General features: G+C 39.7%; 1 protein-coding gene across 1 annotated transcript in view; it reads right to left on the reverse strand.

Annotated features, from left to right (window-relative positions):
* LOC102461967 (protein eyes shut homolog) overlaps nucleotides 1-16,052 on the reverse strand; it is a 190,456-nt gene that overhangs the window by 13,072 nt on the left and 161,332 nt on the right. Inside the window, exon 9 of the mRNA XM_014577321.3 lies at nucleotides 10,413-10,579. Within this exon, the coding sequence (XP_014432807.3) occupies nucleotides 10,413-10,579 (167 nt within the window). The remainder of the gene's footprint in view (nucleotides 1-10,412; nucleotides 10,580-16,052) is intronic.

Genomic DNA, 16,052 nt, shown 5'->3' on the forward strand with positions numbered 1-16,052 from the left:
ATGAACTAAGCAATGTGATTGGGACTCTGAATGTTAGATAGACGATCTACACCCCATGAGTATTCCTGGGGATTCCAAGATATGGGATCCAGTGGCTGCGAGTTGTCCAGAAGGAGAAGTGATTGGATTCGTGATCTTCCTTTAGCTTACTTACACCTACAATATGAGTCTGTAGAGCTGATTTTGCAGTGTATGTTGACAGAAAACATGGCTTCACTCATTTGTCATGGTAATGTCATATTACATTTGATTGAAAAGATATGATATACACTAGAACTAGAGAGAAAACATAGCATTTATGGCCATCAATATTGTATATGAAACTTTATTGTGATTTATCCACTCAGAATATACACCTTAAAATAGTCTGGCAGTTTCACACAGAATCATAGAATAGAAGGATTGGAAGGAACCTCAAGAAGTCATCTAGTCCAGTTTCCTGCACAGTACACTAGAAATATCGTAATGTAACTAAGAACATAAGAACAGCCATACTGGGTCTTTTCAGTTTAGAAAAGAGGAGACTGAGGGGGGATATGATAAAGGTATATAAAAATATAAAATCATGAGTGGTATGGAGAGGGCGGATGAAGAAAAGTTATTTATTAGTTCCCATAATAGAAGAACTAGAGGACACCAAATTAAATTAACGGGGAGCAGGTTTAAAACTAATAAAAGAAAGTTCTTCTTCACACAGCGTGTAGTCAACCTGTAGAACTCCTTGCCACAAGAGGCTGTGAAGGCTAGAACTATAACAGAGTTTAAAGAGAAGCTAGATAATTTCATGGAGGTTAGTTCCATAAAAGGCTATTAGCCAGGGGATAGAAATGGTGTTCGTCAGATGCTGGAGAAGGATGGCAGGAGACAAATTGCTTGATCATTGTCTTCAGTCCACTTTCTCTGGGGCACCTGGTACTGGCCACTGTCAGCAGACAGGATACTGGGCTAGATGGACCTTTGGTCTGATGTTCTTATGGGTCAGACCAAAGGTCCATCTAGCCCAGTATCTTATCTGTCAACAGTGCCCAATGACAGATGCTCCAGAGGGAGTGAACACAACAGCTCATTATCACATGATCTCTCTTCTGTCATCCATTTCCAGACAAACAGAGGCTAAGGACACCATTCCTACACATAGCCATTGATGAACCTAACCTCCATGAATCTATCTAGCTTTTTTAACCCTGTTAAAGTCCTAGTATTCTCAACATCCTCTGGCAAGAAGTTTCACGGGTTGACTGTGCTGTGTGAAGAAAAACTTCCTTTTGTTTGTTTAAACCTGCTACCTATTAATTTTATTTGGTGACCCCTCAGTTCTTATATTGTGGGAAAAAGGAAATAACTTTTCCTTATTCACTTTTTCCACACCACTCATGATTTTATAGATGTCTATCATATGACTCTTACTCTCCTCTTCTGTAAGTTGAAAAGTCCAAGTCTTGTTAATTTCTCTTCATATGGGACCCATTCCAAACCCCTAATCATTTTTGTTGCCCTTCTCTGAACCTTTTCCAATGCCAATATATCTTTTTTTTGAGAAGAGACAACCACATTTGTTCACAGTATTCAAGATGTGAGTGTACCATGGTTTTATGTAGAAGCAATAAGATATTATCTGTTTTATTTTCTATCCCTTTTTAAATTATTCCTATCATTCCGTTTGCTTTTTTTGACAGTTGCTGCACATTGAGTGGATATTTTCAGAGAACTGTTGTATAAAGCCTCTGCTTGAGCTTTTACTTGATTTACACATAAATTTTTTTGAAATGCATTAAATTGTATGGTCCTTCCAACACATGACTTAGAGAATGACAAAAACCTGCTGCTGACTGCATTGTTGTGAACACTGTTTAAGGGGGGCAGTTGTCTTTAAGTAACTTTATTACTGATGATTTGTAAATTACTAAGATGGAAATTGTTTTCAGTCAGTTGCTGTGCTCCCCTAAGATCCTCCCCTAAGAGATGTCTCTGTCTGATCCATGTGCTCCTCTGCACTCATCGGCTTTTCCCCAGCCCTTAGGTTAAAAACTGCTCTATGACCTTTTTAATGTTAAGTGCCAGCAATCTGATTCCATTTTGGTTTAGGTGGAACCAGGGGCAGGTGAGGATTTTGCAGGGTCCAGGGCCCCCCCCCCCTTTGACACGGCACATGCACGGGGCTTCCTGAAGCGCGGGGCCCGGGGCAACTGCCCAGCTCGCCCTCCCCTATATCCGCCCCTGGGTGGAACCCATCCTTCCAGTATAGGCTTCCCTTATCTGAAAAGTTTTCCCAGTTCCTAATAAATCTAAATCCTTCCACCCTAAACCATTGTTTCACTCATGTATTTAGACTCTGAAGTTCTGCCTGCCTACCTGGCCCTGCGCATGGAACTAGAAGCATTCCAGACAATGCTACCATAGAGGTCCTGGATTTCAATCTCCTTCCTAGCAGCCTAAATTTTGCCTCCAGAACCTTTCTCCTACTCTTCCCTATGTCATTGGTACCTACATGTACCATGACCACCAGCTCCTCCCCAGCACTACTCATAAATCTATCTAGATATCTTGAGAGATCTGCAACCTTCACACCAGGCAGGCAAGTCACCATATGGTTCTCCCGGAAATCACAAAGCCAGCTATCAATGTTTCTAATGATTGAATCCCCTATTACTAACATCTGCCTTTTCCTAATGACGGGAGTTACCTCCCCAGGAGAGGTATTCTCAGTGCAAGAGGATACCATAACATCATCTGGAAGGAGGGTCCCAACTATGGGATGATTTCCCTTTGCTCCGATTGACTGTTCTCCATTCCTGAGCCTTTCATCCTCCTTAACAGCACAGTGGCTGTCTGACTGGGGGTGGGACAGTTCTACAGTGTCCCAGAAAGCTTCTGATCTTTATTAAAATGTCTAGAGCTAGATCCTCTGGTCTGATAGAGCTGTAATTATTGAAGAACTAAAGAAAGGACGAGCAAAATTGTCTTTATGCAAACTTTACACTTCTATAAATGCAGAGCAAGCCCATCCTGTAGTGTACAGTACAGCAGCCTTTAAGCAGCACTATACATATCAAATATCTATGTCTCTAAGGATATGTCTAGACTACATCCCTCTTTGAATTTGACTTTCCTGCGCTTCATTTTCATAACCGTGTCATGGCGCACTTTTAAGAAAGCGCTATTTCAAAATTAAAACTGCAGTCTACACACAGCTCTTTCAAAAATAGAAGCCTTTTTTGAAAGAAATGCATCTAGACTGAGGTTTCAATTTAGAAATAGCACTTTTTTAAAAGAGTTCCATTACGTGATTATGCAAATGAAGAGTGGGATATTTAAATCCCGGCTTCATTTGTACTTTCAAAGTGCTTCATTTACATCACTCTACTGATAGAAGGATATAGTCTAGACGTAGCCTAAGAGGCCATCTAGGCAGCAAGAGATCACTGGAGCACAAGAACAATCCTGTAACACACAGTACGCTGGGGGATGGAGAGAATCATAGAATGTTAGAACTGGAAGGGAGATCAAGAAGTCATCAAGGCCAGTCCTCTGCCCTCATGGCAGGACCAAGCCCTGTCTAGATAATCCCTGATGGATGTCTATCCAACCTGCTCTTAAATATCTCCAGTGATGGAGATTCTACAACCTCCCAAGGCAATGTATTCCAGTGTTCAACCATCATGACAGTTAGAAAGTTTTTTCGAAAAAACCCTGTAGTCTAGACACAGCCTAGAAGTAATATAAGTATGTTTGTTGTAGGTAGAGAGGAGTAAGGTAGATCTAGATGATGAAGCTTTCCTTACTATCACTGTTTCTCTTCTAAGTCCTGTATCACTCCAAAAATAGTCCAGATACCTTCTGCTTCTAGTTAGGAAACAGAAACTTTTTGTCCTCTTCAAATGGACCTTCAATATGTAAAGTTTATGCCAACTGTGTTAGGATAAAGCAGCAGTCATTCCCACTCATCACTAAGGAAACATAATTTCCTTGGGAGAAGTCTTTGTAAAATAGCCATATCCTGATCAAGCATGTGTCTATGAGGTACAATGTTGAGTATTTTTAATGGCAAAAGATTAAGCATTTTTAATAAGGAGACTGCTCTATAAAATACTTTACAACCATTTTGATATTGTGTATTTTTCAGAAGCATTTTTACAAGCTTTCTAAGGAGCAACCTGCTACATAAATACTAGTCAATAAAAAATATATCACCAATGGTGATGGGAGAATAGCAATGTGTTTTGAGAATCCTTTTCTGTATGAAGAATTTACTTGTGAAAGTTATCAAATTGAGAACACGTCAGGCAAATGTCCTCTTTCTCCATAGAACAGATATAGAGCAGACAACAATGACAGTACTGCAGTCAAATCTGGATTATTATGAAGAGAAACAGGTAATACTTTTCATTGGTCATGTGATTCTTCAGCACAACACATGGCTATCATTACCCTCAATATTAGATACCTAAACCAATGTTTCAGAGAAGTAGACATGTTAGTCTACTTTAAAAACAATAAGTAGTCACTAAGGTGCCACAGTTACTCATTGTTTCTAAAATAATGTGTTTATGACATTTTGAGGCTGAATCTTTTGTTGATGATATTGACTTTGAATTGTGTCTAAAGCCACTGTTACTAAAAAATAGCAAACACAGGACAGTAGTTCTTTCAAACCAGCCACTGTATTTTCTCTGGGCCTAGCCCTGTCTCTAATGAAATCAATGAAAATGTTGCCTTTATGTTCAATAGGATTAGAATATTCCTCTCTTTGTATTAGGGGATTAAGGTTTTCTCATTTCTTACATTGTCTACAACAAACTCTAGTTATTCTAAAAGCCAGGCTGACTTTCCTGTCCACAGCGAAGCAGAAAACATCACTATGAGAATTACAATGAAAAATGAGATAGATCCTCCATTTTAAAAAAGGAATACAAAAGTTAAATGTTCATTGATATTTCAGATCCTGTAATTCTCAAGATTAGGTAAAGTATATTGGCAAGTTTGGGTATACAGTTTGAGATTTCATTTCTTCTCAGTACTCAGAAAGGACACGTTAATAAGAACAAAACAAGACTTATAGACAAACTCACCACTTTGTTCCTTTCAGAAATCAGGTCCAGGACTGGACATAATTAACATGAATGGTTATTCTTGATTGGTACTCTTTTCTTATGCCTGTATATTTATACCTGCCTCTGAAATTTCTACTACATGCATCTGATGAAGTGGGTCTTTGCCCATGAAAGCTTATGCTCCAATAAATCTGTTAGTATATAAGGTGCTACAGGACTCCTCATCACTTTTGCAGATTCAGACTAGCATGGCTACCCCTCTGATACATGGATGGTAGAGTTATTTTCCATTAATTTAGGAAATGAAGAAAGGAAAGGAGAGAAGAAACACGTTTCATATGACTATTCTATAGGAAGCAAGTGTATTTGTGCATTAATGTATTTGTGCTATATTTCAACCAACACTCAGTACCTCTACAAGCAGAGAATGCGTAGTTGTAATTTATATTTCAAATGTGAGGAAATGTGGGAAAGAAAGAGCTGCTCACTAGCCTATTACCAAGTGGCAGCAATCTGTCACCAAGGGTATGTCTAGACTACATGGCTCCGTCTATGGAGCCATGAAAACTAGTTTACCCGGCATAGTCAATGAAGCGGTGTAGTGGTCAATTGCGGAAGAACTTTGTATGTGATAGTTTAGGGGTGGTGAGGCCTGCATTCCTTCCCCCCTTTTCTCTTTCCCCTACATCTGATGATCCAGAAGCAAGTCTTTGGGAACATACGCCATTTAAGATAAGCATTGTTGCCAGCATAGCAAGAACAAGTATAAGATAAGGTTAAAGGACAAGAACACATAAACAACTCTGTTTACCCTAAAGTACTGATCACATAAACAGGGACAAAGGACAAGAAGAACCAGATCAGAACTAGATCTATAACTAACAGCTAAGCTCTACATCAGCACTAATGAGTAAGCCCTGGAAATTTCCAAACTGCCGAACAGGGCAGGAAAACTGTATTTAAGGCTGCCTCAGAGCCTAGCAAATCGGATTTCGCCAATGGGCTTTGGGTACCAGCGCCTCGGAAGCTGAGACAACCTATCACTTCATCCGCAGCCTACCCGGGGTCCCAGGCTTGCAGGAAGGGACGTAAGATATGCTGCTTCTTTGTTATATTGTTCTTCCATTTATGGGGCACAGCTGTTAGTTTAACAAGGCATAACGGAGCAGTTGACAAAGGCTTTCCTTGTCGACCAATCTGCATCTAGACTACCATGCTGTGCCGGATCAGCTGATTGTCGGCACAGCGCAGCGGCTATTTTTATTTTAATGAAGTGTGGATAATTTAATTCTCCCCTTCACTGACTATGTCAGGAAAATTAGTTTACATGGCTCCATCGACGGGGCTATGTAGTCTAGACATACCCCCAAGTAACAGCGTTAGGAAGCGAAATCCACAATCAACATGAAAAAAATTATAAAAGAGGGCTGCATGTAGGACATCCCTCTACCTTGATTTCTACATGATATTCTACTCCTCAACTACATTCCAGTATAGAAGGATACACTTTTATCTCTTATGCTGCTGCTGTTGCCCTCTCCAGTGCAAAACATTGGCACATGACTAATGCCAAGTTCCAGGAAGGTCTGTGATTTCTCAATAACCTGAAGTTAGTTTACAACATTGGTCCAACTTTGTACTTCATTACCTGTCCATCCTTACTTATTGTGCTCAAGCTTTGCAACTAATTCACACCAAGAATCAGAATCACAGATAAAGCCAAAGATTAAATCTGAGACGAAAAACTTCTTCTTGCTTGTCTTATTTTTTAAGTTTACTTGTCTTGGTTCCCCCTTTCTCCTGGTTAATAATATCTTTTCAAGATATATGGAAGATAATAGATGACTGACAGTGGTAGAGCAGAGTTGTGAGATGGAAAGTGTAAGGAAAGGCAAAAGGAAAGGAAAATGAGAGCTAGCAAGAACTGATTCAACTCTCAAATACACTAGTGTAATTCAGAAGTATTCCCACTGAAGTCATTGGAGTTACAACAATGTAAGATTGATGTAAAAATTGATCCAGCTTTACTGAAATATTGGAAGAACATAAGAACATAAGAATGGTCATACTGAGTCGGACCAAAGGTCCATCCAGCCCTGTAACATATCTGCTGACAGTGGCCAATGCCAGGTGCCCCAGAGGGAGTGAATCAAACAGGTAATGATCAAGCGATCTGTCTCCTGCCATCCATCTCCACCCTCTGACAAACAGAGGCTGGGGACACCATTCCTTACCCATACTGGCTAATAGCCATTTATGAACTTAACCTCCATGAATTTATCCAGGTCTCTTTAAAACCCTGTTATAGTTCTAGCCTTCACAACCTCCTCAGGCAAGGAGTTCCACAGATTGACTATGCGCTGTGTGAAGAACTTCCTTTTATTTTTTTTAAACCTGCTGCCCATTAATTCCATTTGGTGGCTCCTAGTTCTTATATTATGGGAACAAGTAAATAACTTTCCTTTATTCACTTTCTCCACACCACTCATGATTTTATAGACCTCTATCATATCCCTCCTTAGTCTCCTCCTTTCCAAGCTGAAAAGTCCCAGTCTCTTTAATCTTTCCTCATGTGGGACTCATTCCAAACTCCATTCATTTTAGTTGCCCTTCTCTGAACCTTTTCTAATACCAGTATATCTTTTTTGAGTTGAGGAGACCACAGATAGTATGACAGTTCTTATGCATGATTCTAGGCTCTTGGCACAGCCTGTAGCAGTCACTGAAAGATCAAGTTAGACATGTGCTATGGATGCTCTAACCTTGCTGGGGGATCAATCAGCCACCAGTAACTTCAAGATAGGGGAAGCACAAGAAATCCCCAGGCTCACCATTAACACAGGATAAATTCCTCCTAATGGAGCTGTAGAGAATTTTTAAATATTAAATTATATTAAAATTAAATATTATTTATTATAATACTCTGAACAGATTAATGGTATTTGCTCAATATTAATTATTTCAAATGCTAACTGAAATAGGAACTGTACACACATTTGTAAATGGATTAAAGGTTATTTAGTTCCACTGTGGCTTCTTTAAGAACCTGAAGTCTCTGCAAAGATGATATTATGTAATTTGTTATAGAAATACTCCTTGAGAAATAACAATGTATATCCATATACTGGACTTACAGTAAAGTAGGGGAAAGAAGATACCTCTTTTTGGTACCATGGAAGCCTATTATTGTTACAGAAGGCTATGCAGATCACAGACCAAGCATTTTAAATGGGGATGTCAGTAAGGTCCTAGAGTTAAATTCCAGATGTACAATAGAATGAAAAAAATATGGAAGTGTAAAGCTTGAGACGAAAAAAATATATAATCCAACTCTTTAAATTTTCCAGGTAGCTTTAAGCCAAAAGCAGATCTGGATATTTCAATAAAAGCTTCAGGTTTTTTGCTTCTCAAAACTTAGCTGAATATATATCATTTATAATCATGCTGGCAGCACACAAATTGACTGTTTCATATTCCTGACCATTTTGCAACAGTGCAATTTTAATGTTACTATTTGTTAGTGAGATTATTACAAAATTATATTATACATACTGATAGGAAGATGCACTGAATATGTTAGGAATATGAAAAATTAGCAGAAAATTTAGGTGTTAGTGTCTACTTTTATTGGTTTTCTCTTTGAGAAAGATTTTTCAGTATGATTTTCTGAAATGGAGTCCTCAAAACTATTTCTATACAGTAGGATACTTTTAAAATATGAAACTAGGTTCATCATCACATTGTTTTAAAATGGTAATCATAACGATACATAACGATAGCAACAAGTATAAATAATCTATTAGCCCCCAATACAGCATTTTGATCCATGTGGGCAGACTGCTGCACCTGGGTTGAATCTACTGGGGCTGGTTTCAGTGTGATGAGAACTCAGTAGGAGTGCTGACAGACTCCGCAGACCCTTGAATAAGGTGGGGAAACCAGCTCTGTGCTCCTGGAAGGGGTTGTGCCTCAGGTAGAAGTAAGGGGCTGGGGTTAGCCAGTCCTCCTCAGCACCTGGAACGTGGCATGTCTCCCTCCCCTCTAGCCCTCATAACCATCTAGAGTGTGTGGTGTGGTTCTTCAGCAGTGATTTAAAGGGCCCAGAGCTCCAGCTGCTGACGCTGCTACGGTAGCAGCAGTGGCCAGGATCCATGGACCCTTTTGAATTGCCGGCCCAATGGCAACTGCTACCTTTGCCTCTCCCCATCAATGGACCTGCCATGCACTGCCCAGAAAGTTGCACATCCTGCCCAGCCATCAGAGCTGCCCAGAACATGTGGTGTGGTTCTCTGGAGGCAATTAAAGGGGAATGGTGCTTCGGCTGCCACCACTGCTGTAGCAGCAGAGGTAGGTCGGGAGCCCTAGGCACCTTTGAATTGCTGGGCTCCAGGGGCCTCCTCCTTCTGTCCCCATTGCCTCCTCCTATCAACAGTCCTGGAGCTAAGCATTATAAATCAGATGGCAGGATCAGGGCCATAGTTTATTTAATTAAAAACACAGTTAATTTATCATAATTATATAAAAGGTACTCTTTCTTACTAGCGTGTGGGGGTCAATTGCTATTTAAGATAACTATTTATTAGAGACTTCTAGAACACCACTTCTAGAGAGCAAGAATATTTTTATTTCATATATTTGAATAGATTCTATTATCAATCTTATAATACAAATTATAAAAAATATATGAATTATAAATATTGCCTGTGACTGGAGGTAGCCTAAAAAACACAACTTCCAAAAATATTATTAGAGATTATACAGAGATTTTGTTTACCACTTCTTTTCTGACAGAAAAATAATTCAGTGTTCACTATTACAGCTGCATCGTGCCTATGCATACAATCTTTTTCTCTCTAAATTCACTGAACTGAGTTTAAAATATGTATAGTGTGTTACAGCTTATCAAGGAAACTAGAATATGTTTGACAATTTTTTCTGAACATCCATCAGAAAAAGCCCCAAATACATCAGCATTTCTATTATCCATGTAGTTGTTTTTATCTATATTTTAATAAGTAGAGCTACTGCATTTGCCACTTCATACACTTAAAGTTATTTGCCATTTTGTAAGTGAAGATGAACCATTTTGCTGGGTTCACATTTTATTTATTTTAGCCTCCTGTCAAATAAAAATGTGTATAGTTCTGAGAACAGCCTGTGAAATATTTCAATCTAAATAGTACATTTTATTGAATGTATGTAGTTATTTCAAGTTCCTGCCCATGACATTTTAAGATTTGAAGGAGGACAGGAATGCAATAGCAAATCACATTTTAATTTCAACTTTAGGGAATAATATTTCAACTTTGCCTTTAGTCTGCACAAACTTCTATGAATACACTTATAGTGTCATGTTCGTACCTGTATTTGTTGATTCCATCTTCACAAGTGGCTCCATGCTGGCACCAGTTCTCTTCACAGTCATTAATGTTCTCCAGGCACGTTTGTCCAGTCCATCCAGGAGCACAGACACATAGAGGATTCTGGTTGTCTTCATCAAGGAAGCAGCTACCTCCATTTGCACATAACTAAAAGTGAGAATTACACACATGCAGGAAGAGGGTTTAATCTCCACAGTTTGTCCTTACCTAAGCAATTTGATGAAATAAGCTGTTTTGGAAATATCTGCGCATATGACAGTTTTCTCTCGTAGTGCAGTCAGAGACAAATCTCAGTGATAATTTATAATTAAATTATAAAATGTAATGAAGATAAATCAACCTTTGACTCTATTGTTGAATATAATGTTATGATATAATGTAACCATTTACTTTGTTATAATTGGTTATGAACACACTTGTGTTACGTAACATGACAAAGAATGAACTCGCCTATTATTCTGTTAAACGTAGAAAAAATTTACATTGCACCCTCTGACACAGTTGCAATTTAACTTAGAATAAACCTCTATGAGATGTGAACATTTTTGCATTTAGGTACTGACTAGCTAGAATAGTGGTTTTCATCTTTTTTTTTTTTTTTTTTTTTTTAATTTGAAGACCCCTAAAGCATTTTGAATGGAGGTGCAGATACTTTTGGAAACTATAGACAAAATCTGCAAGTTGAAAACCACTGTTCTGTGGTAACAACAACCTTTTGTAGACCCCTTGGAGATTGTCTGCTGACCCCCATGGGTCCTCAGTCAGGCCCTATTTTGAAATCAACTGAGCTACAAGAAGCAAAAAGTTGTATGAGAAGCAAAAGGCACACTTTAGAATATGAATGGGCAACTTTTATATTATAAAATACATGTATCAAAACAAAGTTATGTGACTGAGTGGGAAAACACCATGTTTTATCTGGTTTTGGACTTAGAATGCTAAGTCAGAGATTTGTTGTTACCGTTTAAAATATACTAAACTTCGAAGAAGAAGAAACAAAATAGTAATATAATTTTCAGATAGTCATGACAATTCTTGTTATGGTAGACCTTATTAAAAACTAGGTTGCTGGTCTAATTGAGAAAATAAGCCAAAAACACTAGAAACAACACAATAATATCAAGTCTGGCAGAAAGACTAATTCCCTGGCCTGTCACTGAGAGATTACTATTTTAGTTAGTAATTTCAAAGCTTTATAATTATATTAAATATTTTTGGGGGCATAGAAGAAGCATTGAACAAATGAATAAGACTTCTTGAACCAAACTCTGTTCTTAATTAAAGTAGGGCAACTCTACTGAAACTCATATAGAGCAGAAGTAATTTCTTTCATGCATCTTTCTACCTTTCTCTTGAGCTTAGTTGTGCTGCACTGAAGTCCTACTCTGTTTTGAGTGGCAAGAATTGTTGCATAAAAGACTCCGCTCAAGCTATTACACATGGATTTTTCTAGAAATACACTAAACTGTAAGGTCCTCACCACACATGACTTTCTTAGAGACTGATGAAAACCTCCCACTGACTGCTTTGTCAAGACTATTGAGTGTTGTGCACAAATCCAACAGCCCATGTAGCCTGTCATCTGTTTGTTTTGGGGTTTTTTTTGCAAATAGGGCTTGAACTATGAAGGGAAGGTCTTGGATGGACTTCTGTACCTCCATCAGCAGGCCCAAGGATCATAAATACGACACCCTTGTCAAAGGGATGGCTGAGGCCATGGTCCATGCCACTAAGTCAACAGTGTCCGAGGTCACCTGTAGCCCCACCCCTGGTCATTCCCTTGCCTTCTTCCATGATAGCCTGTAACTCTTTCCTGAGGTCCTCTGGGAAGATTCAATAAATTTGGCAATAGACAGCCAGATGGTGAAATCATAGTGGCCCAACAGGGCACTATCATCTGCAGGATTGATGATGAATAAACCATTCTCCCAAAAATGTCTGGTTTCTTCACTTCTTTATTTCTGGGAATAATCCTGGCTACCCCTACTTTCCCACTCATTAACAAATTTAGGGTAGGGTGGATATATAGGTACTGTATTCATATCCTTTTGTGGGCACATAGTACTTGTGCTACACATGATTAGACATTAGGGTATTGAAGAAGGTGTCTGACAGAGGGCTTTGGTAATTTTAGCCACCTCTTCAGACACTGGCAGTGCAATTCTAGCTAGCACTCCTGAGGTAATTATGTTAAAGAGGGAGTATGAGAGCTCATCTAGCTTCTTGGTTTCTAGCCCAAAGGTCAAGGCCACCCTCTTCAAAAGCTCCTGTTGAGCTTTGGCATCAACTTTGAAAACTACAGGCAGGGGCCCTGACAGCCTCATCAGGGAATGAGGAGGACGATGCAGATGCCACAGGTGCTGCCTCATCTGAGCCACTCAGTTAGCTCTTTCCTCCAACTATTATATCCGTGGAGTCCTGAGTGTGGTGGATTCTGTCTCAGGTGGTTGGGAGACTATAGTCAAAAACTTGTCAGATGGCTGTGTGAACCGCCAGAGGTTCCATGGATGCCGTGACATAGGCCCTGGTTCTGAGTCCATGAGAAACCTTGTGCTGTGAGAAAGAGCGGTGTCATTAAAGGAAGATCTTGACCCTCCTGACTCTGAGACCTGAGATGGAGAGCCATGCTCCAGTGACTGGGACTGCACTAAGACCAACCAGCTATCCCTGTCCCTGTTGTGTCCTCTACTATGTTTGATTTCGATCTGTACTTGGTTAATGACCCTCCATGTGGAGATCCCAGTAACAACAGTATTCTGGCAATCTACACCCAACACTTGCTGACTGGTGCTGAATGTTGGAATAGGAATAGGACCATGATCAACACTGAGATGTTGAGCATCAGCTCTGGAATGGTGACTTCAGCCAGTCAGTCAGAAACCTATACTGAGAGTTCTAACAGAGAACTTTGTAGGATTGGTGTTGTGCTGATGGAAAGTGACTATCACACACTCGGTACTGTGGTTATAATGTTGAGCGTGCCTTGGTACATCTACTCCACCTTGCCAGTGACTGATGCTTTAAGCCTGCAGAGTGATGTCTGGAATTCAGAGACCAGTGCTAAGGGCTCTGAGTAGGCGCCATCCCTATGTCCAAGGTGCAGTGGTTCTGAGTGGGCAAGCATTGGTGGGATGCTGTCTGAGGTGGTGAGTGCAGTCGCACTGATTTTGACTGAAACGGTGGTCTCAGGACAGGCTTTCCCTTCATGGGGAAGGTGACATCTGTAATTTGGGTGGCACCATGAGGGACAAACTGTCCTGTGCTGCTTTATATGCCACCTTGGTCAATGGCATCTTCAGGGTCTGGATCCCCAGACCATTGTCTGTTGTGGTAGGTGCATCCATGAGAGGTCTAATTTGCTTGGCTGAAGCAGGGCCCAGCTTCCACCTACAGGCAATGAACCATCCTCTATGGATATAGCTTGCTTCCTGCCTTGTCCTTACCCATAGAAATTGACTTCTCCCAGGCTACGTCTACACTGGCCCCTTCTGCAGAAGAGACATGCTAATTTCAAACTTTGGAATAGGGAAATCCGCGGGGAATTTAAATATCCCCCGCGGGATTTAAATAAACATGTCTGCCGCTTTTTTTCCGGCTTGGGGAAAAGCCGGAAAAAAGCGTCTAGACTGGCGCGATACTCCGGAATAAAGCCCTTTTCCGGAGGATCTCTTATTCCTTTCAGGTAGGAATAAGAGATCCTACGGAAAAGGGCTTTATTCTGGAGGATCGCGCCAGTCTGGACGCTTTTTTCCGGCTTTTCCCCAAGCCGGAAAAAAAACGGCGGACATGTTTATTTAAATCCCGCGGGGGATATTTAAATCCCCCGCGGATTTCCCTATTCCAAAGTTTGAAATTAGCATGACTCTTCCGGAGAAGGGGCCAGTGTAGACATAGCCCCAGTGTTCTGGGAGGTGGATATTCACTTGTTTGATGATGTTGCAAGCTGGGTGCTTTATACCGAGGGCACAATATGTTAGGTGGAGTTTGACCACGGTAGTTCCAGTGCTAGTGTCTGAGCCAACTAGTAACACTTTAAAGTGAATGTTCTGCTCTTTCTAACAGGACACATCTAGACTAACCTTGGTTTTCAAAAAGATATGCAAATTCGGCATGAATTTGCATATCTTCTGATTCCTTTTTCAGAAGATGGGGTTTTTTTCGGAAAAAAAAGCAGTCTAGAAGGGGGTTTTTGCACTCCCCCTTTTTCAAAATAACCCTGTAAACTTCATTTTCTGAGGAATAAGGGTCCTTTCCAAAAAGGGAGGGTTGTGAGAAAAACCCCATTTAGACTGCTTTTTTTTTCTGAAAAACCTCTTCCAAAAAAGGGATCAGAAGAAGATAGGCAAATTCATGCCGAATTTGTATATCTTCTTTCAGAGGCCGAGCATAGTCTGGACATGCCCTAAATGCATGGCTTCAAACTTTTACATATGCAATATCTGCCACCAATATGAGAGTCTCCTAAGCCCCATCCCAAGGATAAGATGCATCAGGGACAGTCTAAATATCAATAACACAGTAAGGGAACACTACTAAACTAAAAACAATGATTTACAATAGCAAGTTCACATCAAAAAGATCTGGAGATAACGACAGCTGAAGCAAAGAAACATTCCAGCATCATCACTGGTAGTAAGAAGGAACGGAGCGTGCGGGAAGCCGGCAGCACCTGTATGCTACGTCATTCAGGTGCCGCTCCAGAGGGCACCAGAGTTGTTCCCCCATGAATATTGCTAAGAGAAAAAATTTCAGGATAGGTGCATGTAGCAAGAACATACACTTAACATGGATTGGACATTAGCAAACACTCAAAGAACTAAGGCTTTTCTCTCTCATCTATTAACTTCTAAAGAAAATGGTGAGTTTGGTTCTATCATGATCTATGGAGCTCCCTAGCAGCTCCATTTGATTGAGTCTGAATCCATTTAAAATGTTATCAAGATTTGTAGTAATAACAATTCTTGCCAGAAATTCGCTATATTAATTTGTCTTTGATTAAGTTTTAAATTGACCTTAAAATTGGATCTTTTTGCTATGCTATTAGTATTAAATACTGGAATTATGCTGGCCTCGTTTCTCAATCTGACTATTCTTGATGGAGGCAACTACTGAGCTTGAATAAAGTTGGTAGAATTAAACTCTCTTTACAGTTATGGAAATATCTTTTATATATCTTGCCTTTTAATTTTTTTCTGAATGTAACTTCAGGGTATATCTTGAGGTTTTGCTTTTTTTTTCAAGGCTCTAACTGCTCTCTCCCACTCCCTTTATCATTGGGGCTCATATATACTATTTTTCTTGATTTCAAAATTCATTATTGAATCATACATCAGGAAATGACAAAACTGTTAAGAAAGAAGAGTGTTTGAATTAAGGAATAAAACAAAATATATGGTACTTTATATCTCCAATATGCCTATATCAGACTATTCATTCCACAGTTATTCCTCTGTTTAGTCAGAGATAATAGTAGTATTATTAGTGTCATATGTGTATGTGTAAGTGTGCTTCCTAACCAATTATAGTCATAAACCTTAAGGCCAAAAGGGACTATTATGATCAGCTAGTCTAACTTCCTGCATATATCAGGCCAAAGATACCTTTACCTGGCGATTCCCGT

The sequence above is a fragment of the Pelodiscus sinensis genome, chromosome 3 (assembly GCF_049634645.1).
Source record: "Pelodiscus sinensis isolate JC-2024 chromosome 3, ASM4963464v1, whole genome shotgun sequence".
In the NCBI taxonomy this organism is placed as follows: domain Eukaryota; kingdom Metazoa; phylum Chordata; order Testudines; family Trionychidae; genus Pelodiscus; species Pelodiscus sinensis.